Here is a 23,262-nt window from a genome sequence, read left to right as displayed (position 1 = left end):
GACTTAGCGCTCCCACACAGAATACCTCAGAGCACGCGTACCGCCGCGTGCGCGCGCGTGCCAGTGGAACAAGAGACCCGCTCGAACCCGCGCCTCCGCGCTGGCTGCGCCTCCCCTCTTTCCATCCAGACGCACGGTCCAGCGAGTCTTGGCGGCGCGCAGTTCCGCACGTCGACGATTTGCTCCTGAAAATTCCCTGCTTTTAAAAAAGAGGGGCTTGTATTAGCAGTGAGGGGAACTTTCTCACTTCTTCTCTCAGGGGTGGTTCTCTCGTTCTGTGTCCACTGCGGTTCAGACATGACATGCTTTTGCGCTACTTTCCATCAGCTTCCGCGGCGCACGTTTCTGCTCTAATTCGTTTCCCCGCCGTAGCTGTTTCCGCGGCGACGCTGGATTGGCAGCTCTCAGGGGCGGGGGCGCAGGGGGGGGAGGCGTAGCCCTGAAGGGGCTGCAGCGGGGGGTTCCCCCCTCGCGCTTTCCGTCACGCCGAAAAAAACGAAAGCTCGGCGACCGCGGAGCCCCGAGTTAGCGCCAGTTTTATCGGCTCGGTCACCCGCGCCGGAGGCTAAACGTCTGCGCGCGTGCCCACCGCAGCGGGACGGACGGCGGCCCCGAGCTGGGGGAAGGCCCCGGTCGGCCAAACCCCGCCGTCGTTACCCCAACCGCCAGTTTCATCCGCCCGTCGCCAGGAGCTGTAATTTCGACCCTCGCCGCGCCGCTTATTACATCCAGCAAAACCCCGGACGCTATTTTTTACTTCAGTCCGGATGAGAATAGTATCAAAGCTTGGCGGCTGACATGGACGGTTTTTAATTAAGCGCAGAGAATAGGAACTGGCGTCTATTTACGGCGCTGTCCCGGGTTGAAGGGTTTTATGGGTCTTGAGCGTGGTTTTTTTTTCTCCCCTCCTGTGTTGCAGATTTTCGAGGGTACCGGCGGGGGACAGCTCGGCCATCTTCCCCCCAGCAGCTCAGAGGTGAGTCGGACTTCCTGCAGGAACTACTACATCCCTACTATGGGACTACTGTGTCCTTTTGAGATCTACAGTCCAAAGAGACTTTTCCCATCCACTGTGTCCTTTTGGGATCTATAGTTGCACAGGACCTTTCCCATCCACTGTGTCCTTTTGAGATCTAGAATCACAGGAGTCACCCGTGTGGTGAAGAATTAGAACTCTGCAACAGCGTATACCAGGATTATCGGCTGTTGTTGTCCCTAACACCGGGCCAGCCATTGACTGACAGGGTCTGAGGGTCGTACCTCCATTCAGGGGTCATATGCGTAGTAGGGATTTGAACTCGTGTCCCTAGGCATTATTGCAGCACGCTGCATGAGGCACAGCATGTTCCCTTGTAAAACATTGCCCTTACGTAATTGGTGGTGGCTCTGTGTAGAATGTGTTCTTTTTTTTCTCAAGGCAGAGAGACGTGTATGTTATGTTATGTTGATAGTAGCTCAGGCTGTAGTAGTAGTCAGGGCATCACCACACGGGGCTGCCCTAGCAGGTAGGCTGGTGCCCTGGGTTCGGCATACGGAGAGGGTGTCCAGTCTCTAAACCCGATTCACGCTGAGTACAAACAGGCATTACCGCGAGCACAAGGCTTGCCTTTCATACAAACCGGCTGTAATGCAGTTATGGCCTGTTAAACTGCCTGCGATGCAGAGGCGGGCCCCTGTTTGTTTGTTTTTTTCCTGGAGGTGATTCTAACTCTCCCGGGATGAGGTCTTCCTTCAGGCATAATGAAAAGCTTGTGATTTTCCCGCTAGATCTTAACGGTCGCCCCAGCGAGCGTCTCTCCGCCCCGGATGAAAAGGCGGCGGTTGATCAGTCGATGATTGCGGCCGTTTTTAAAGCCCGACTGTTCCCCCCCGTCCTCTCTCGTTAGAGAACTCCTCCTCGCTCCAAGGGCATGTTTTTTTTACTGCTCTGTTCCAAGGGCCCAGGTGTCAGGGAGATTATAGTTAAGTTAATTATCTTGTGGGTCCCCTGTTTTCTGATGTGTGTGTGTGTGGGGAGGGGGGGGGGCGCACTTAGTGGGGCCTAGGTATGGAGCGAATAAGCCCCCCCGCAGCTGTTTCGAAAGGCGAGTGATTTGTTGACGGTGTTCAGGGGATAAAGGCACAAGGCAGCCACGTGTACGGGCTGGGGTTCGAGGGGTTACAGGGGTTTTGGGGTGAGGGGTGCGGGGGGGGGGTGGCGGGGGGGTTGTTATGTCACTGGGATTCCTCACTTTCTCTGCGCGTATCCCCCCCCGCGTATCCCCCCTTTCCCCGCGCTCGCGAAGAACAGGCGCTCCTCACGGGCCCGTTAGCCAGCGTCCCGAGGGACCGGCGGTTAAATCTTCCCGAAATGTTTTCTTTCCCTCCGTAAGGAGAAAAACCGAAGCGAACGTTTGGAAACCGGCCCCTCTCATCCGGCGAGGGGAAGGGACCGAGGCTGGATGAGGTTTAGGCTTCGAATCCTCCAATCGGGTTCTTCGCCGGATGTGACGCGCGCACACCTGGGGCCGGGGTGGGAGGGGCTTGGCGGGGCCCGGCGGAAAAACGGCGCCGTGAATGAATGAGCGCACGGTATCCCTGGCCGCCGCTGGAGACGGAGGGGGGGGGGGGTCGACGGTAGCGACGGAACGTTCCGGATGCTCCGCGCCGGGGCGTGTCGGAAAAGGGACGGGGCGCGGCGGCACGTGCTGCCCATTGCGTAACCTCTCCCAGGGAAACCCCTCGCAACGGCGCTACGAAAAAGCCCATTACCTCAGAAAGCAGGCGCGTGGAAATTAACGAGCAGAATGAACTGCCTTCTGTCTGTATCTGGAGCGGTTGTTTAGACGCTCTCGGCCGAACAGCAGCGGCGTTCACAGAGCGCTAGTCTCTCAGGGTTATTTTTTTTACCTCGTCGGCACAGATGTCACGAGAGCCGAACGTCTGTTTTATGGAGTTTGTTCAACTCCTTCGTTTTACGGCTTCGTTTTTCTTGCCAGTTAATGAGTCAGGATGGCTCCTGAAAACCACGGGACCAATCCAGAGGCCTTCTCTCACAGGGGGGGGGGAGTACCCTGGTCTACCTGCAGTACCTGTTAAGATTGTTGTGCCCAATAGTTTCTGGCCAAAATCAAAGAGCTGCTATAGATGTGGTACAACACCGATCTGCACAGGAGTGAATTTGGGCAGTCCTGGGCACTGCTCCCACAAATGGTTTCCAGGAGGAACCCCAGGAACAGTGGCCTCTATGTGCGCACCCCCGTCCCCACCCCGCCCACCCACCCGCCCCTCACCCCTGCCAAATCCAAAATCCTCTTAGGCTACTTATGGCTGTGACTTATACAGACAAGCTGGCTTCACGCTATGCAAAGGAACATACTCTGCTTTGAAGAATATATACTCCTTTAATGACTATTAAAAAAAGCCATCTTTTTTAAAAACGATGGTAATATTTGGTATATCTGTTTAAATGATATTCATTGCATTATTTTCTCTTGTTTCTGTATGGGTTCATTGCTAGATGGTTTGAATATATATTTGTTCCATAGCACACTTTTGTGTTCCCTTAGTATCAAAAGCCTGAAAAGTGCTCCCTTTGTTAAGCGTTCTGAGCCATTGAACCCCAAACAAAAACCAAGTTCCATTACACAGATATTTATAGGAGCAGTCTGAAATTACCGATGTCCCCGGATTACATGGCCGCTCGCATGGGCTCCATTGTTGTAGTCCTTCCCGGAGTGGAAAGGCTTTGTTTGGAAACATTTTATGTACCTGAGAATAGATACTGTTCAAATTCCCAGAGGAAGATGGCGTTGAAGTGCTCACAAATTAGGTTGCTGAATGTGGCTTTCTGAACATTATCCTCAACCTTTCTAATAAAAGCTGACTGTCAAAAATTAGTAAATTATTACACAGACCATGACCTCACTCAGCAAATTAAAAGATTGCGTGATTAGTAATGTTCAGTAACCCTTGTGAGGCACGCAGGTCATAAGTGGATTTATGTGACGTTTTAACATCGCTGAATGGGTCTGCGGTCTCGTTCTCCCTGGGATGCAGAGATTGGACGGCTTGGCCGACCAGTGCTCAACAGCACCACCCGATGGCAGCCACTGGGACATCAGTTCGGAGACCCAGGCCTGCGTGCTAACGCCGGACCAGCAGATCCTGTCCGTGGCCGTGAAGCAGGAGCACAGCGTGGAGGATGTGCTGTCCTTGGCCTGCAAGGTATGACCGGCGAGATGGAGACTTATTAGAAATGGGTCCTAATTAGACCATTAATCATGAGGCTTGTTCTCAAGCTCACTTATGCGTCTCATTACTGCTCCCACTGTGACAAATTGGTATTGTTTTTCTGATTGTCGTTCCCGTCGCTATTGAAAAATTCCCAGAAAACATTGCTCCTTTTTTAATTTGGCTAATTTCTGTGATTGGTTATTTTTTTGTTGGTACGTGCAGCGTGCTTCGTTTTGACGCAGTTGGCCCATTAGTCCTTGTGGGAGAAAGAGAACACTGTGTCATTGTGCCAGTCCTCTTTGTGCTGTTGAGGCGATTGATCGGACAGGATGACATGTACAGAAGTCCCGCCCCCACCCCCGCACCTTTCATCACCCTGCCACCCTCCGGAGGCACAGCAGCTGTGTGCTTGATTGACAGCTCAGGTGTCTTCGGGCACAATGGCTGTGATGACTCACCCAGCAGCAGGCTGTCCCTCATCACCTGTCTGTGCCGAGTGAAATGGAAAAAGTGCTGCTTTGTTCCAGCTGTAATTCAGAAACACACTCACGTGCACGCACACACACACACACACACACGCGCGCACACATCCCCAGTACAGTGCTTGTTCTGCCTCCATTTTTATGGGTTCATATCATTCTTTGTAATTTCTTTGATCTTAGTGCTGAATGTAAAGCACTTTGAGCTACATTTTATGTATAAAAGGTGCTATATAAATAAAGCTTTATTATTATTATTATTATATCATTAATTTTATATTCTGCAGTCACTGTCTCAGTATAACCATACGTGTCACTTCCTGTGCCTCACAGGACCACAAAGGTCAGGCTGTGTATGTCATGAAGGTCTCTTCTCTGTAGTGTAACTTCAGCAGTCCCTACCGGGGTGGATATTGCTACCTTTAGCTCAACCCGGTAAGAGCTCTCAGTTACTGTGTGTCACGAGACCAGGCTAAACCCAGGTGCTGTCCCCTTTTGCAGCTGAAGCAGCTGGACCCCAGCCAGCACTGCCTCCGACTGCGCAGACGGGTGGGTCAGAACACGGAAGTCAGCACGCCTGCGCCCAAGGACCTCGTGCAAGAGCTGGTGAGGAGTCTCCGCCCTTCCTATGCAATTCACTTCCTGGCAAAGCCTTGATGAGTGCTCTTTCACCCGTGAACCCCCTCACCCGCTGACTACTTCCTGTTTGTAGCTGTATGACGAGCTGGAGGTCCTGCCCCTGAACGTGTGCACCTTATACATGTCGCGACAGGACGGCGCAGCTGATTTTGGTGAGTCAACGGGATCGACCGGGTGCCCAGCTAACACAAAACGTTTTCACAATGTTGCTGCCATGTAGCGGCAATGTTATAACATTGACGAAACGTTCCAGTAACATTGTGAGGTCACTTTGTGTTAGGGAATGCGTGTGTGCCTGGGGTTTAGGCTTGTTTCCAGCGTGCACCAGTTAAAGCTAGTGAATGTGTATATTTAATCCAGCGTGGTTGTAGGGGTTTTAATCCAACACGGTCGTTTTCTGCTTAGCATATAAAGAGTGTAGTGTAACAGATGAAGTGATGTCATTTGACCTTTGACTTTTGACCTCACCCGTCCCGCGCTCTGTGTGGCAGGGTTTGCCGTCACCGGCCACGTGGACGGATTCGGGAACAGCCGCGTCTTTGTCAGCGAGGTCCTCCCGGAGGGCCTGGCCTTCGCCGAGGGTACGTCTTGCCTTCGCGTTCATTTCCCCTTTGGATTCCGCGCTGAAATCCCGATTTCCTGTGTATGGAGGGATTCGTCAGGGGTCCGCCATTTGAAAAATTTGAGATCTCTGACCTTAGCGTGTATGCAACGTATGTTCAGCCAATAAGTGGAATGTATGTTCCAGCCGATGAATGGAATCGTTCTTTTTCCATTTTATTCCAAATTGTTTTATAATGTTATTATTTTATATTGGGTTTAAATGTTACGGCCTGTTGACACTAGAGATGCAGACCGGCAGTTACGCAATATCCTGAGCACAAGAGTGCACTGATGGTGTAAAGAGAGGGGGATGTGGCTTTAGACCTCGGCGCTGGGCCTGGGTGGTGGTGGTGGTGTTGTTGGGTGGTGGGTTGGTGGTGTTGTTTTTACATGGTATTGAGCACGTCCTCCTCTGCAGGACTGCGAGCGGGAGATGAGGTCACGGTCCTGAACGGAAAGGGCGTGTCCACGCTGGACCTGGGCCTGATGCAGGCGCTCTTCGGCGAGCGGACGCTCGACTTGACCCTCCGTCGGGAAGACCCGGTCCCCGGGGGGCGGGGCTCCGACCCCGGTGACCTCTGTCCGCCGGCCCCGCCCCCCAGCCAATCCCAGCTCCTGGAGGAGTTCCTGGACCAGCACCACGGCAACCACACACCCTCAGGTACGACAGGGGCTCCGCCATTAGACTCTCTGACCCTGGTGCTGTTACGCACTGTTCATAATGTAGCCAGGCAGCTACGCACTGTTCATAATGTAGCCGTGCAGCTACGCACTGTTCATAACGCAGTCCTGCAGTTACTGGTTATAAAAACGCAGCCCAATATTTCCCCCTTTTTGCAGTTGTATTGTTACAATAATCATTGTGAGTTTACAGAAAAATGGAATCCTTTTACTTTCCTGTTCATGGAAATTGGTACAAAAAGGTCTGTGTAGTCTCCAGTCAGTGACTCAAACTCAGCCTTGTTAAAACCAACATGACGTAGTTTTGAGAGGTTTCAGCGAATGAGTTCCAGTGTATTAAAAGCTGCTCATGTGGTAAACCTGCTCTGCTTGACGTTCTACTTCTCCTGTCTCGTTTGATGGTTCCAGCTCACCACAGTACTGTTTATTTCAGCGGTGTTTTAGTTCCTCTTTTTCTTTGGAAAATAGCTTTTAGACAAAATGAAAGTAAATAATTAAAAATAACATTTCTATGTAGACAAGTTACTTTAATACAGTTACTTTAATATTTATGGTCATTTGAATTCACTCCTTGTGGCAAAGATAATGGTAACTACGAGCGGGCGAGAGATAAAGAACCTGGATGGACATTGTCACTCTATGAACATTCACTGGAAACAGACGAGTTGCCGCCCACTTCCTTCCCGTCACATACGCACACACTGCGTATCTAAAAGTGAAAACATTTCATCAGTCTCTTCCACACTGATGTGGACCGGCGTGTGTGATGCATTGAGAGTTGCTCATTTGACACAGTAATTATTTATCATAATGTGCAGGATTCGTTGTCTGAAGTATGAGTCATAGTTCCCTGGTGTCTGGGAATTCCGGCTGTGGACTGACTTGATAACCTACTGCTTTGTGAGACCTGAGAGGTCGGATCCGCGTGGTGTTTGAGTCCAAACCTCCACAAACTGGCAACTCTTTTCTTTTCGGGAACAGTAATGTACTGTCAGCTTTTTGCAGGGAGTAAAAGCTAAAAGGACATAGGTTTCTTATGAAAATACATGATTTAAGAGGACAGATTTCATTTATACTGAAGGTAAGAGCTGTTTTGCATTGTTCAGTGCCCAGTTTGGCATGATGGTGAAAGGATGGCTGATGAAAACTTAAAATGCTTCAAAAATATGTTATTTGAAACGTCTTATTTTAAACACTGGCCTTCATCTTTTAAATTAACTCTTAAAAAAAGGAAAGTGTCAGTTTTTTGCATGCTTACAATGTCTGCTTATTGCAATGGCATATGCAAACAACATGAAAAGCAATTTTTTTAATTCACAGTCATAGCATATGAAAGTATCAGTATGTTGCAGACACCATCTGAAAGATTCAGACGAATAATTAATGAAGTGAATTGTGCATGTCATGGTAATTATAGTCTTGATGCAGTATTGCACAGTGGTTAAACAGCTGGCTTTCCCTGCCATCTAAACTAAAAATGGTAGATTTGATTCTTAGTTGGTGTACCACTGTTGTACTTTTGGACAAAGTACTAAATGTACCGGAGGGAGAGAGGGAGGGGGAGAGATGGAAGGAGTGTATGGGGGAAAGAGAGAGCGAGATTGTATTAAATTAAGGCAAGCGATGCAAGTTGTCCTATGTAAGGACTCTGCTGTTATTACTGCGGAAGTGGGATATAAGGGACAGGTTTCCACACTCCTTAGATGGTACTTAGAACAATTTGTTTTAAAATCCTCCATTAGGTGGACGCTTGACCAGCTAGTGTGATGTCTTATGCCACCTTCACATTCAGAGACAGACAGAGATAGACAGAAAAGCCAGTGACCAATCCTTGTCTGCCTGTCGTACTCCTTGTAGTAAAATATGGTGGAACAGGTTGCCTTTGTTTCACCCCTTTTACGGTTATATTTGTGTTAAATGTCATGTACCTGTGTTATATGCCTGTAGTGTATCTATTTGGCCACCAGAGGGCATGTTACAGCTGCACTGCACACCTCGTCCATGTAGCAGCCAGAGATTCATTGGGCTGTAACAGCAAAATGAGCAGCTTGTGATTGGCTAGGGTTGGATGAGCAGAATGTAATTGCTCCCGCTGTTTTAATTATGAGGAGGAAATGACGGACGGCGTGCTTCTCTCGCGAACACCGCTGGATCATTTTGCCAAAATGGCCTTTCGAGGGATGTGGCTATTCATAGGACCTTGGGACGGAAAGCTAGACAGTTCGGTCTGGAAACAAAATATTGCCCGGGGAATTTTTCTGTTTAGAATATGGGATTAATACGATAAACTAATCAGACCTCAACATATTCATGCTAATCGCAGAAGCGGGCAGTACGTGCGCTCTGTCTCCGTGGTCTGTGTAGAACCGCGGTACTGCCTCTTCAGTGTCGTGCAAAAGCAGTGGGAGTTTAACAGTTGTGTTAAACAATGAGACCGAAGCATTTCCACGTTTATCACGCTGTGCTCCAAAATTGGATTTCGGCGAGCTTTTCGGTCACGGTCTCATACTGCGCCGTGGTTTCGCATTTCTGGCTGTTGACCGCAAAGTGTTAATCACTCATTGTTTCGTGTGTTAAAGACGTCGCAGTGTGCTGTTGGTACGGAGTGAATAGAGTTGTCCACAGATTCTTGTCGTGTAGGCGTGAGGCTCCGTTCTCTCTCCAGGCCCCGAGGAGAGGGGAAAAGGCCGATGAAGGACTCCCACATGCAGGGGGCAGTCTGTGTAATTAGATCTGTGCTCGTTTAATCCGGACTGGTGGTGCACTGTACCACCGATGTGTCTGTTTTCCCAAAGTGTGCTCTGTGTGTCAGTGCCTCCTCTGCAATCTGTCCCACAGCGCTGTACGTCCCTGTGCTTGCTGCCACTGGTAGCGCTCCGCGCGACGCGCCTCAACACCGCGTTTGAACTCCTCGCGCTGCTCGTTTACACTGCGTACGGCTCGCGACCAAATTAGGAAAGAAAGAGAACCGACTGGTAGCCAGCCATTTTAGCTCGACATTCCAGTAGGCGCTCTAGTGTTACGTTAGCTCAGTAGCGCAAACATGACCCCGCGTTGCATTAGGAAGGGGGGTTCGAAAGATGGTTTTTGGTCATTTATTGGTGCAGCCTATGTATTATACGTTTCCTGTATGGTTTTTTTCCTCTGGTCTTCACAGCTAAGAGAGGTAAAAGTATGGTAAATAAACTGCGTCTTTTGGTTTTCTCGCTCCAGATATGGCTCGTGTCACAGACGTCCCTAGCGGATCGGTCGGGCCCAGCTTTGAGGACGGCCAGCTGAATCCTCGACCCGGTAACGGGACAGACCCCAACAAGAAGGTACGAGGGAGATGAGACCGAAATCAGCACTGCTCTGTCCGTAGAGAACAGCATCAATGGCCCTGTTCAGACCTGGCATTAAAATGCGTCTTGGGTGATCCGATCACAGCTCTTACTACAGGTGTGAATGCGCCCAAGACGCATTGAGGACGCAATGAGAGCCGATCACTCAGAGCACATTCGGAGGTGGTCTGGGTCGCATATGGCCACATTCTTTTAGCGGTGTGTACACGAATGCATCCTGGGCCACATTGAAGGACCGCCTAGTCAACCGATGTCCTCTGAGTAAGCGGAAGTACGTACTCATTCGTTTCGCCAACGGCGTTATATTAAAGTGCGAAACAAGAAAAAGAAGCCACAACAACAGTCAAAATGGATGAGTACGCACGAAACACGTCGTCTGATTTCCGTTCGGGCCGAAGAGTCAGTACGACGGAAACTGGATGATTCATATCGCAACCGGGGCGATTCATGAGGAGATTTTCGAAAAAGATGGAGGGGAAATGGCAGCAATGCCAACGTAAAATCAAACACCTCAAGACGACTTCTTTTAATTTCCGGCAGACTAGGCACAGGTAGTGCATTGCTGCCTCCTGCCTTTTAAAAACAACAACGCATTTGGTCTTTGCAAACGGAAATGACGTACGAGTTTATTTGCGTACTTAGCGGGGAAGTGAGGTCCGATCGCAAGTGGTCACTGGAGACGCATTCTGATGCCAGGTGTGAACTGACATCCATCCTGACTGAATATAGACACAATCTAGATATATCTGGATACAAAGTACAGGTCTGAGCAGGGCTAATCATAACCGTGTGAAATATCACTTCCTCAGAGTGATGCGTGGGCTTGCGTGTGAGTTTGAGTGGGATTTTGAGTGTGTACGTGTGAGTATTAGCTTGCATGTGTGTGTGTGCATATTTGTTTGCGTGTCTGCCAGCATTCTTAGGAAACGAACGTAAAAAAATTTCAGTTTTTGATCTTTTGTTAGCTTTTTTAAAACTAATTTAACAGTGGCGTATGACCAAACCGCAGCAGAGCTACAACAAGGCAGTGCACCCAAACGCAGGGCGGTCCAAACCATGCCACACATCTAAAAGCAGGGGCGGTGGCACTTTCAGTTTCTCACCCTTGGAGTAAAACACATGCCGCCGCTCTGCGGCTCAGCCCTAGTGTTGCACAGAGCGCAGGAGCAGTGACATGGAGCAGAGCGCTTACATCACTTCCTGTTGGGCTCCCCGGGCTGGGCGTAGCGGGGCCAGACGGAGCCGACGGCCAGAGCTGGAGGAAGCGGAGGCGTCAGGGGGAAAGGCTCTGCTTCCCCCCCCCACCCCCCCCCCCCCCCCCCCACTGTACAGGCCCCGTTCTGGGGCTGTGTTTGTTATCGGGCCAGTCAGTCCCTCCATGGTGGACTGAAAGAGTTGAAAGAGGACGTTCCTGGAAGAGGGCTTCTGAAATGGCCTGTCGAAGAGGATAAGATACCCACGTCGGGGGAGACTTTTCTGTCAAGTTCTGACAACAAAAAAAAAACAAATCAGCCCCCCCCTCCTTTGTCTGAACGGTGTTTAAAAAACGGTGGCCTAAAACCTCACGGCTTCAACTCCCAAAACATTATTTTTGCGGCATCACGTGAAACCCAGATCTTCAAAGCTCTTGATAATAATGAGAAATCGCTCAGAAACAAAGTTGGTCATTTTGAAGCTGCTATCTCTGAACTTCCTGGCTCATTATATGCCAGGACAGGCATAGCAGATCTTAATACAGTGCCCTGCCTTTCATTGAAAGCCTCAACCCTCTAGGCTCCTCTAGATCTCTCCTCCGTTATGATTGGCCGCCGGCTCCCAAAAGAAGCTCCTGACACCCTTTTCGGGCCCCGCCCAGTAAGGCTCGCGCATCGAGGTCAGGTGGCCTAAATCGCTGGATCGAGCATATGGCCTTTAGCGTGCGTGTAATCCGGGCTTACAGCCACGCGACTGGCGGGGGGGGCGGGGGAGGGGAGAGAGAGGCGGCGTGGGAACCGCCCATGCAGGGGGGGGATTGGGCCTGGATTAAGGGGCAGCGGGGACCGAAGGAGACCGGCTTTGCTCGATCGCTCGCGCTCGCTCCCGAAACAGACCGCCGTCCCGAACCGCGGTCCTACCGAGGGGCATCAACCACCACCACCCCTCAACCCCCGCCCCATCCCCCCATCCCCCAGCCATGTGCTGGCTCTGGTGCGAGGAAGAGGAGGAGGGGGGCGAGGAAGGCGCTGAGGAACTCTTCGGCTTCGCCGTCCTCTTCCTCGGGCGGCTGAAGGACAAGCTGGCGCGTCTCCTGGGCGACGTTTCCGACTGCGTGGCCGAGCAGACCGCCTCGGAGGGGACCGTTCTCCTGGTAACGCTCGGGCCCGGGGGACGAGGCGCCGCGATTCGGAGGCGTCTTACAGGGCTAGGACCGGGCCTGCGTTTCGGCGTGTCCGTCTTGTTGTTGTTGCTGCTGTTAGCGGTGTAATGCTCCATTAGTGTTCCGGCTTGAGTGGATGCTAAACCTGAGAGCTTTGTTATTGGAACAGACACATACTTCAGTGCGCCTCTGACACTGACAGGAGGAATACTTGCTATTTTTGGAGAATAATAAGCTGGACTGTAAAAATAGCTTACTTTTGCATGGCGTGGTCTGTGTTTTGCTTGAAGTAACCTTTATTCATTCGGGCACTGAAAACAGAACAGTAGCATGCCACATTAGTCATACACTCTTAAAAATGTTTAAGAGTTAAGAGTTTTTGCATTTTGGCTTTTTTAAAATTTATTTATTTATTTATTTTCTATATCTGAAGCTATACTCTTTAGTGAAGCAAAGGTCTCTCGGTACCATTTGTCTTGCTGGGTGTTTTCAATACTTGTCAGTTTCTGATGTATCTCTGACTAGAGATCAATATTAATCATTTTTCCATTGGTTTCCTGAGAAATAGCTTGTTATAAATCATATTGCTTTGTCCAAAGATTCCTCTAAGTATTATGGAATCACGTAAGTTCACGTCCTTGTGTGTTAGCTGGATGTTGGGGGAAGTCTCTTTTTGCCAGACAGTTCAAAATATTTTAGTTTTTTTTTTCATCGTATCTCTGTTCTGACAGATAGTCTTGTCATTCTTAATTAGCTGGCTGTTTAAATGTGAGCTAATAGGTCACACGTTGGTCTTCAGTCAGAGGGTGTGAGTTTCCCTGTAGCCTGTGCTCACCCTCTCCACACGCACGCCGTGTCATTTCCTGCCTGGGCTCAGCTAAGGTGCTTTCAGCTGCTGTAACTGGATTTGTTTGCCGTGGTTTGGTTTGTTTGCCCGCATAAACAGGGATTGAAGCCTGGGACAGCCAGAGCGATTACGCTCGTTAGCTGGTCGTAGCGTGCCAGGTTTGGTCTCACCCCTGTTACTCTACTCTGCTGCTCCACTGCTGGCCGTTAAACTGTCACAGATCAATTGCAGTTCAAGCCCTCGAAATATTAGTACATAACTTCTGTGTGGGTTCTGCTGCGGAGGGAGTGTTTGAGAACCGTGAAGCCATTTCAAAGCCGCGTGAACCGCAAGTGAATGCTGTGTTGCGTAGCGTAAAAATGTGAGCTGCTGTTGTTGAAATCACACGCAGCAGCAGGGTGCTGGAACGTTCCGGAGAGTGACCCGCAGTAACCGTGCCTGTCGTGCTGGAACGTTCCGGAGAGTGACCCGCAGTAACCGTGCCCGTCGTGCTGTTCTCCGCCCGCAGACCGTCGAGACCGCCTGCACCCTGTACCACACGTTCCAGGAGGGCACAGCGGGCGCAGCGGGCGCAGCGGGCGCAGCCGAGGCCCAGGGGGCCCCCCCGGACCCGCCGCGGCCCTGCCCCCGCCACATGTCCGTCACCGAGAGGCTGCGCAAGGTCATCCAGGAGCTGGTGGATACCGAGAAGTCCTACGTCAAGGTGAGGCGTCGGCCACGGCTAACGCCGCCTGGCTGTCCTGTGTATCGTCCCTTCCAAACCCCGTTCCGTGTCCTCCCCTGCCCCCGTCCCGCTCTGTCTCAGCACAAACGGTGTCTAGCGTTTTTGTGATAAGAGGCGTGTGTGGATCCGTGGGCTACTTTGGTTACACAGCACCCTCTCGATCGACGACGCGATCGTCGCTAGTCGTGCTAAGTAGCCGTGGAAGAAGAGGCCGGTTCTTCCTCTAAGCGCTCTTCGGCTGACGGCTTTTGTGCGAGGCGTCCGCGTCCGCGTCCGTGCGGGGCGGGAGGAGAGCTCTCCGCACACCGCGTACCTGCTGACAGTTCGCGCCGCCGCCGCCGCGTCAGTTTTTTTTAGCTTCGCTAACGGCGCTAATCAGCCTAACGAGAGAATCGGAGCGTAAATGAGGGCTATCAGCGGCGGCCGGCTGCCGTCTTCAGACGGCTCCCTGGCAGCCGAACCCGGCCCTGTCCCGCTGAGAAACGGCGCTCTATTGAGACCCCGGAGACGCACTGCGCTTTAATTGAAACGGGGCCTCTCTGGCCCCGAGGCGGCTATCTCTCCTCGCGAGTGTGCCGCTTTGTTTGAACGGAGATAATGGGCACGCGTGGCACGGGGTCTCGGTTCGTCCCCGGAGGGCGCGTGGAACTGAGCGGCGAAACGGTCACCCGGTTGCATTGTCCGTCCGTCTGTGAGTGATGACTCCGCCTCTCTCCTCTTTCCTCTGTCTCTCAGGACCTGAGCTGCCTGTTTGAGGTCTACCTGAAGCCCCTGCAAGAAGAGCCCTTTCTCAGCCTGGATGAGGTGTGTCTTTCTGCCTTTCATTTAGTCATTTTTGTGTGCTTGTTTGATAGGGACAAATATGTAGCTTTCAGCAGGGGTGCTGGTGCATGCGGGACATTGCACCATAGTTAGCTCGAATGTTCATTTTCATCTGTGACTCTCTGAACACATTTAGCTACACTGTTGCCATGAATTGTACGAGATTCAGCTAACCTGTGCTGTTCTAATGAAGTTACATAAATGAAAAAAAAAAACCCAGATCTAAAAAAACTTACATAAAAATAAATTACTTCCTCTGAGACCAGTAAGTGATTTAGAAAGACAGAAATAATTCATTTCTAAGTGGAGGAATTGAAGTCACTGACAGACATCCAAGGACAGACGTAACCATAAGAACCCAAACACAACACATCTGCATAGATACGGACTCATCATAGTCTGACTTGTACATTCCCAAACACAGCATGTAATAATGGATTAAAAAAAAAAAAAAATGTACAGATGAGAGATCTCCCTCAATGAGGTACCACACAGCAGCGGGCATAAAAGCCAATCTGAACTGCTCAGTTGCGCATTTAGGAAATAAAATCGCACTGAAAGCACTCTGTGGTACATTGAGATATACCAGCCAGAAGACTTGTGGGATTGTGGGCACACATTTCCACATTGTGGTTCTGTGGTGGATTGTGAGTCAGCTGCGATCTCCCCCTCCCCAGATGGAGTCTCTTTTCGGCAGCCTGCCCGAAATGCTGGAGTTCCAGAGGGTCTTCCTGCAGACGCTGGAGGAGCGCATCGCCTCGTCCCCGGACTTCAGCACCCTGGAGACCCCCGGCCAGTTCAAGGTACCGGCCGCTGTGGAGCTCCTGCCTTCCAGAGACTTCTGTCTGTACAGCACACGTGGATGATTCATTCTTAAAAGCTACATCTGATCGTGTGTTATCCGTGCTGTATGCTAGAGCTACTGAAGGTTCGTCGATGTGTGAAGGTTGAAGGCCAGAATAAAAATGTTGTTCTCTGTTAAAGATTACAGAAAAAATTAAGTTGTGTGTCATGAACAGTACATTTAAACTAACAGGTTCCCCTCACATTTTATCTGAGCATCCTATCTACATGTGAGCATGTTCTCAGCAGGATTTGATATTCTGTGTCTCACTTCCTCTCCGTCTGTCTTTATTTCTCCCTCTCCAGAAACTGCTTTTCTCATTGGGCGGATCATTTCTCTACTACGCGGATCATTTCAAACTCTACAGCGGGTTTTGTGCCAACCACATCAAGGTCCAGAAAGTTCTGGAGAGAGGTACGGACAGTGCTGCAATAGAACAGGCGCAAATCTCTTTAGTCTAGGTTCTGTTGTATTGGTTTGTACAGAGTCACCATTTGCCTTTCCTCTTCCAAACCTTGGTTAATTTCTTTCGCCTCAGTGTACATCTTAACCTACAGATCTCTGTCAACAGAATGGGAAATGGGAAGAACGTGGAGAACTTTGAGTCTTGACTTATGGAAACTGTGGCAACATTTGTTTCAGATTCTTACTTTTTTAATGGCTTTCTTCAGATAAGCTGACCCTTACTGCTGGAGACACTTTTGCATTTGAGATGTTCAGATGTTCTGTAGGTTGAGCATCTTTGCCATATCACCTAAAACACCATCGTCGGTCACGATAAAGCACCTGGCTGTCCAACAGCTCTAGCAGAGTTGTCAGCCTGTAAAGGGCAAAGCACTTAAACATGGCAGGGTAATCATCTGTACAATGAGAATATTATTGGCTGTAAACATTGACCTTCATTCAGTCCGCCTCTCGGTGGCCTCGCTTCCCACTTTCAGACATTTTGTTTTGTCTGCACTGACTGAAAAGTTTCCCTGCAGAGGGAATACCCCCGCCAGCATTCATTATTTACGTCCGCGTCTGTGCCAATGGTCGTGGAAACTGGAACTGAAGTAACATAATACAGAGACTGGCCCTGTGAACCGTACTCCCCGCTACCCTCGCTAATAATGTCTAATCAGTGCTCAGCGTGTCTCTGGTGTTGTGGATTGAGGGCGCGAGGGAGAGCTTTGGAACGCGGCCAAGGTTTTAATGAGCAGCATTAAGTCTTCCGAGCGATTCTTCGGCCTCGAAAACTTCAAGGGGCCCGTGAAGGCCCGCCGCCAGCGGACGCGCAGCGAATCGTACCTCCAGAGAGCGCTCGAGGGGGATGTCGAAATTTGCTGCTCTGAGACCGCGGCTGTGATGTAAGAGTAAGAGTAACAGTCGCTGAGAATGACTCAGACGCATTAATTTTTCGTCTCTTCGCGTCTGAAGCCAAGACGGACAGGGCCTTCAAGGAGTTCCTGGAAGCGAAGAACCCGACGAAGCAGCACTCCTCCACTCTGGAGTCGTACCTGATCAAGCCCGTCCAGAGAGTGCTGAAGTACCCCCTCCTGCTGAGAGAGCTGGTGTCCCTGACTGACAGCGACAGCGAGGAGCATTACCACCTGACAGGTACGCACAGCCACGCACGTACAAACCGCATGCGTAAACATTCACGCAGTAACATACACACGAGCACTTACACATTCACTCAGAAACATACACACAAACCGCACACAGAAACATGCAAACAAACCACACACAGAAACATTCAGACAAACCACACACAGAAACATAAGCACGCGCACACACCACTCACAGAAACACACACACAGACAGAAACATGCACAAAAAAAAACACTCACAGAAACATAACCAGGTTTACACACTACGTGCAGAAACATACACATAACTGCCCACACACACTCACAGAAACATAACCAGAAGAACATACCACCACAAGTAGAAATGCCCACATAGCCACCCACACGCCACTCACTGAAACATAGCCATGCGCACACACAACACACAGAAACATACACACAAACACCCACACACACTCACAGAACCATAACCACACACACACCTCACTCACTGAAACATAGCCATTCGCACTCACAGCACACAGAAACATACACACAAACACCCACACACACTCACAGAACCATAACCACACACACACACCTCACTCACAGAAACATAACCACACACACACACACCTCACTCACAGAAACATAATCATGTGCACACACAAACACGCTTACACACACACACTCACAGAACCATAACCACACACACACACCTCTCTCACAGAAACATAATCACGTGCACACAGAAACACACTTACACACACACACTCAGAGAACCATAACCACACACACACACCTCACTCACAGAAACATAATCATGTGCACACAGAAGCCCACTTACACACACACACACACACACACTCAACACACACTGAGGCATCCCTCTCACCCACAGAAGCCCTGAAGGCCATGGAGAAGGTGGCCAGCCACATCAACGAGATGCAGAAGATTTACGAGGACTACGGCACGGTGTTCGACCAGCTGGTGGCGGAGCAGAGCGGGGCGGAGAAGGAGGTACGCCGCTCGCCCCTATGATCCTCTTAAATCACCCATGCGCCTCACACGCCCCCCCCCAAAAAGAGAAACTCTTGAGCAAGAAGGATTAGCATCCCCGACGACCCAGTCTGTTGCTCTGAGGGCATCCGTGGGGACTCTGGGCCAGCTTTAGGGAAAGTCAGGTCTGCCAGCCACAGGTAGTGCTGGTCTCACTCTGGCCCTGGTCTGTCTCTGTCCCCCCACCCAGCCAGCCACAGGTACAGGTAGTGCTGGTCTCACTCTGGTCCTGGTCTGTCTCTGTCCCCCACCCTTGCCCCCCTCCAGGTGACGGAGATCTCCATGGGAGAGTTCCTCCTGCACTCCTCCGTGGTCTGGCTGAACCCCCTCCCCTCGCTGGGCCGCATGAGGAAGGATCCGGAGCTCACCGTGTTCGGTGAGTACGACGAGGCCCCCCAGAGGCATCATGGGAAATGGAACGCAGCCACAGCGGCTGCCAGCGGGGCACCGTGCCCACTACTACAGGACCGCTCGGCGCAGAAGGGCTGGCTTTATTTAGTGGCGGTAACCTGGATCCGTGTCAAAATTCGGCTAGCGGAAGATCTGAGGGGCCAGATTGCGCGGTTGCGCAAGAGATCCCAGTATTAACTCATTTCTGTGTGCCTTCCGAGCCTCTTGCGTAGCTGGTCCACAATGCTGTGGCATGTCGATGAATGTCGTTTTCCGATAGCAGTTGTTGCTCCGTTTGTAGCGGTGATACTGGTGTTACAAAAGATTTAATGGCAGCTCCTTGGAGTGCTAAAGCAGCAGATTGTCTTGCACTTTGGTGAGTCTGTAAGCACGTGTCCACTCGTTTATCTGAATAATTTATTCCGTTTTGTCGTTAAGTGGCTGAACGCAGTAAAACCAGAATCACCACTTGCACTCCAGTAATAGGGTTGCCAGCCTTTCTCTGAAATTATTACAGGAGTCCTGGAAGTTCTGGCCAATTTCCAGGGTCTTCCTGTGAGACTAATGCAGCCTATAACAGGGATCAGCAACTCACGGTCCTTCGAGGGCCGAGAACTGCTGGTTTTCCACCCTCCCTTTGCCTGGGAGTCAGGTGTGAAGACAGTCTGGCCAATCAGTAGCGCTAATTACCCGGGAGAAAAGAAAACCAGGGCCGGATTTGGATTCGAGGGCCAGAGTTGATGATCCCTAGCCTATAACAGAGCTCCTCATAGTTTGCAGTAAGTGTGAAAGAGCTCACCTCGGCCATCTCTCCCCTCAGTGTTCAAGAAAGCCGTGATACTGGTGTACCGGGAGAGCAACAAGCTCAAGAAGAAGATGGTGAGCCTGCACTTCTCTTTCGCTTGCATTCTTCCTCTTTCGCTGTGCCCCCTTCGCCACCTGTTCCAATGCTAAAGTCTCCTCTCCGTATGACCACGCGCAGGCCACCACGCGATCCGCCTTCTCCAACGGCGACCTCGACCCCTTCAAGTTCCGCTGGCTCATACCCCAGTCCGCGCTGCAGGTTCGACTGGGGAACGCCACAGGTCAGTGCTCCCGCGAACAGTTAGCCTCTGGCCTGGGAGAACCCGGAGTCCACGAGCCATATTAAAACTGGCTCAAAGCCGACCGCTAACTGCTGGTTGTGTTTCATCCTCGCGTATCTCTGTTGAGTGAAGCGCTTTTCCTCCACTGCTGCAGGGACGGAGGGCAACTGCATGTGGGAGCTGATCCACACCAAGTCGGAGCTGGAGGGCAGGCCGGAGACCACATTCCAGCTGATGAGCAGGTGAGGGAAAGGGGCTGTTCGACTCCCAGTGAGCTGATTGACAGGTTCCGGGGCCTACCCATGTGCGCTGGGTTTCGTTTCAGCCAATCGCTTTAGAAAACAGGTTTATTGAAAACAGGTGTTTAACGTAGTTCCGCAATTTTGTCCTCAACCTGATGCTAACTCGGTTCAGGTTTACCTTTGTCATTTGTGTCCTTTTTGAACTCCACTAGTTTGTTAGTTTCTGTAATCACGTGTCCTAGCTTTCCAGGCTGATAGGGCCAGTACAATTTCACCTGCCGGTCTCCTGATTCTTTCTGTTTAAAAAACCGTAACTGAAGGAATGTACTGCTGGGCATGTTTCCGAAATAGTTATCAGAGAACTCATCTAATTAAAATGCACGCTTGCATATGATGAATATGATGCACGCATGCGTTTCTATCTCTGTCCTAATGTGGTCTTAAGAGGGCAAATCAGCCCTAATTAGACATCAGAAGTGTCTCGTTAAGAATAATTAACTGCTTGTAACTTTTCAGGAATTGCAATTTATTGTTGGAATTATGAACCAGGTTTCAAGTCCCCTGAGTCAGCGTCAACACAGTGAAGGTTCACCTCGTACATGAGCCCAGATAGTGATTCTCTCTTCCAGCAATCGCCATTTACAGAGGCCCACAGTCACTGAGCGTGCTTCAGTATGACTCAGACCTGGGTCAAATACGTATTTGTTTTGTATTCAAATGCTTTTCTGTGCTCTTTTGATCTTGCCTGGTGTAATTGAGCCTGCCAATATGACTAGAAGGCGGGGTTTGTACTTTTTGAGAGTATTTCATTGGTTCCAATACACCAGACAAGATCAGTAAAGCGTAGAAAAGTAAAACTAATACGTATTTGACCCAGGTCTGGTGTGACTGTAGTGCGTGAGCAGGCTCCACCTCTCCTTCCTTCTCCGCCGTGACGTCTTTGTGTCCTCCGCGCAGCGCCCCCGAATCGAAGGCCAACATCGTCAGGGTGATCCGCGGCCTCCTCCGCGACAGCGCCCGGAGGAGCGTCCCGGCCGAGCGGGCGTGCAGGGAGCGCTTCGCGCCCCCGCGGGGCGGCGTGCCCACGTCCGCCAGGATAGGTGAGTCCGCCTCGCCGCTGCCGCGCTGACCCGGGTCGGCCAATCCCGCGAGACTTTCGCTTTCCCCTCACATCAGCCACCCGGGACGCTGCTCAGATGTGTATTCATACAAAGCTATATTATTTATCAAGTTATTTAGACATTCTTAGACATTCAGGTTACTTTAGATATTTTCACCCGTTTATACCACTGGATATACATTCAGGGAAATTATGGAGTGTACTATCTGTGTCAAAATGCCACTAGAGAAAGATCTGAGAGGCCAGATTGTGCGGTGTACTATGAACCATATATTGACAAATTCTTTGTAAAATGGGCCATATAAATGAAATGTAATTGACTGATTGATTGCTATGCCTTGTAAAAGTACACAACATGAGGTGTACCGAAAGGATTTAAACCTGCAACCATACGGTCACATTGCCGTATTTGAGTAGCCAGGTTACACTTGGCAGTGTGGTACAGCCATGCTCCTCTGTGCCGTTTCAGGTTCCTCCCGGTCCTCCTGGCTGTCCAAGCAGTCGTCTCCCGGCAACCCCTCCCACACGGACGCGGCGAAGGGGGGCCAGCGGGACTCCGACGAGGGCAGCCTGGGCAGCGGCGGTCACCCGGGAGACGACCCCGGCGGCCCCCGGCGCAGCCCGGCCTCGGAACGGGGCCCGAAGGAGGCGGACGAGGAGGAGGCGGACGCCATCGAGGCGCTGCTCCAGAGACTGCAGATCGCGGAGAAGGAGCCGCCGCCGCCGCCGCCGCAGCCGGCTAACGCACGGACCGAACCGGGGGGCGTCAGGCGGAGCAGCAGCCCGTGCGTAGGGGGCCAGGACGACGCCCCCTACGCGGACCTGAACGCGCTGCTGGAGAGGGACTTCAGCGTTCAGAGCCTGGCGTCCGTCATCAACGAGGACTGCTTCTTTAGCACGGCCGAGAGCTTGGAGAGGGCCACCATCCCCACCCTATAGGGCTGAACACCGCAGGGGCTGCCGTCACGACGCTCAGAGACTCAACCGGTCACCTATCCCAGGAGGCACCTGTGCTGGACAGCGTTGACGCACCTTGGCTCTGTGGACTCCAGCGTATTCGCAGATGGGCCAGGGCTGGAAGCTTCTCTGCTTTTGAACTGAAGGAAGCACATTGCTCTTCCCTAGACTCTGCCTTGTTGCACCTTGTGCATTATCTGCCTGCATTTTTTAACATCCATTTTTTTTATATATATATTCAGATTTTTTTCAAGGTCTTTTTATTTATTGATAGGTATATTTGTTATTTACTTAGAGAAGAAAGTGTTACACTCCGATTGTCTGAGGAGACATTGAGGTGGGGGAAAAAAATAGGAGAATTTGATAAAAAAGAATTTGTATAGCATTTTGTGTTGTTTTCACACATTCTCAATATTTCCGAGGCATTGCTTTTTCAAAGCAACATGATTGAAATTTCTGTTCTGCTTGGCGAAGGAGTACAACCTCTTTTAGGGTGAAGGATAAGGATTTATTCATCTTTCTTCAAAAATGAAGGATAAAGTGTATATTTAACTGTACTGTACTGTAACTTAATACCAGCATTTCATATTATTTAGACACTTAATGTACAGATAAAATAATGTTTCCTTTTTTTACTGCTTTGTGCTTTTCTCACTGTAAAACTGCCTTTAAAGCTAGCATACCAATGAATGTGAATGTCCCTTTTTATTTATTTTAAATTTCTTTTTTATTGAATATTATTATGAATACATTTGTGCTCTGTAAGCATGTATGTGGAGGACAAGAATATAATGATCCATTTTTTAAAAATAAATTGCTGTTTTATGGCAGTATATGTGCTGTATTACATGTTTCATATTTGTATATTTGCTCATATTTTGTGAATTGTTGAAATGCTTCGATAGTTTTTTTTGCAGTATATTCAATTTCATAAAGGGCATTTTCTTCTAAATATTTGCCCACAGCTCTGATAAAAAGGCACTCAAAGCAGTTCAGATGAACGGCACTGTAATTTGGTTGTGCTGAAGTGCTGGAGTAGCTTGCAGAGAATGTTACTGCTTGTCTTTTGTGGCTGTCTCATCAGATTCCTCACCAGACTCTACACTGGTTCTGCGCCTTGGGCCAACCAGAACGCTTCAGGAATAAAGTGCTTGCTGATGTATTTACTGTATATTCCCCAGGTGGCACTTCATAGAATGCAACAGAATGTTCCGGAATGGGGAAGTTATAGGGCAATCTTTTTGTCTTAATCTGATCTCAATTTCTTTCTTCAAGTATATTGTCTTCATAGAAAAAAATACATACATT

The 23,262-nt window shown here is 50.2% G+C and overlaps 1 protein-coding gene across 2 annotated transcripts in view; it reads left to right on the top strand.

Annotated features, from left to right (window-relative positions):
* Nucleotides 1-22,798, top strand: part of LOC118230226 (T-lymphoma invasion and metastasis-inducing protein 2-like) — a 57,553-nt gene extending 34,755 nt beyond the window's left edge. For both annotated transcript variants that reach the window (XM_035423045.1, XM_035423046.1), the window contains exons 9-27: nucleotides 920-976; nucleotides 4,039-4,206; nucleotides 5,196-5,300; nucleotides 5,407-5,485; nucleotides 5,825-5,914; nucleotides 6,355-6,597; nucleotides 9,831-9,934; nucleotides 13,670-13,864; nucleotides 14,621-14,689; nucleotides 15,385-15,510; nucleotides 15,857-15,965; nucleotides 16,971-17,150; nucleotides 18,003-18,121; nucleotides 18,428-18,536; nucleotides 19,371-19,429; nucleotides 19,533-19,635; nucleotides 19,790-19,877; nucleotides 20,835-20,977; nucleotides 21,467-22,798. In XM_035423045.1, the coding sequence (XP_035278936.1) occupies nucleotides 920-976; nucleotides 4,039-4,206; nucleotides 5,196-5,300; nucleotides 5,407-5,485; nucleotides 5,825-5,914; nucleotides 6,355-6,597; nucleotides 9,831-9,934; nucleotides 13,670-13,864; nucleotides 14,621-14,689; nucleotides 15,385-15,510; nucleotides 15,857-15,965; nucleotides 16,971-17,150; nucleotides 18,003-18,121; nucleotides 18,428-18,536; nucleotides 19,371-19,429; nucleotides 19,533-19,635; nucleotides 19,790-19,877; nucleotides 20,835-20,977; nucleotides 21,467-21,936 (2,616 nt within the window). In that variant the 3' untranslated portion in view covers nucleotides 21,937-22,798. The remainder of the gene's footprint in view (nucleotides 1-919; nucleotides 977-4,038; nucleotides 4,207-5,195; nucleotides 5,301-5,406; nucleotides 5,486-5,824; nucleotides 5,915-6,354; nucleotides 6,598-9,830; nucleotides 9,935-13,669; nucleotides 13,865-14,620; nucleotides 14,690-15,384; nucleotides 15,511-15,856; nucleotides 15,966-16,970; nucleotides 17,151-18,002; nucleotides 18,122-18,427; nucleotides 18,537-19,370; nucleotides 19,430-19,532; nucleotides 19,636-19,789; nucleotides 19,878-20,834; nucleotides 20,978-21,466) is intronic.
* The last annotated feature ends 464 nt before the right edge of the window (nucleotides 22,799-23,262 follow it).

This window comes from Anguilla anguilla, chromosome 6 (assembly GCF_013347855.1).
Source record: "Anguilla anguilla isolate fAngAng1 chromosome 6, fAngAng1.pri, whole genome shotgun sequence".
Lineage (NCBI taxonomy): Eukaryota > Metazoa > Chordata > Actinopteri > Anguilliformes > Anguillidae > Anguilla > Anguilla anguilla.
Note: the sequence above shows the minus strand (reverse complement) of the source record. Positions and strands in the feature narration are given on the sequence as shown.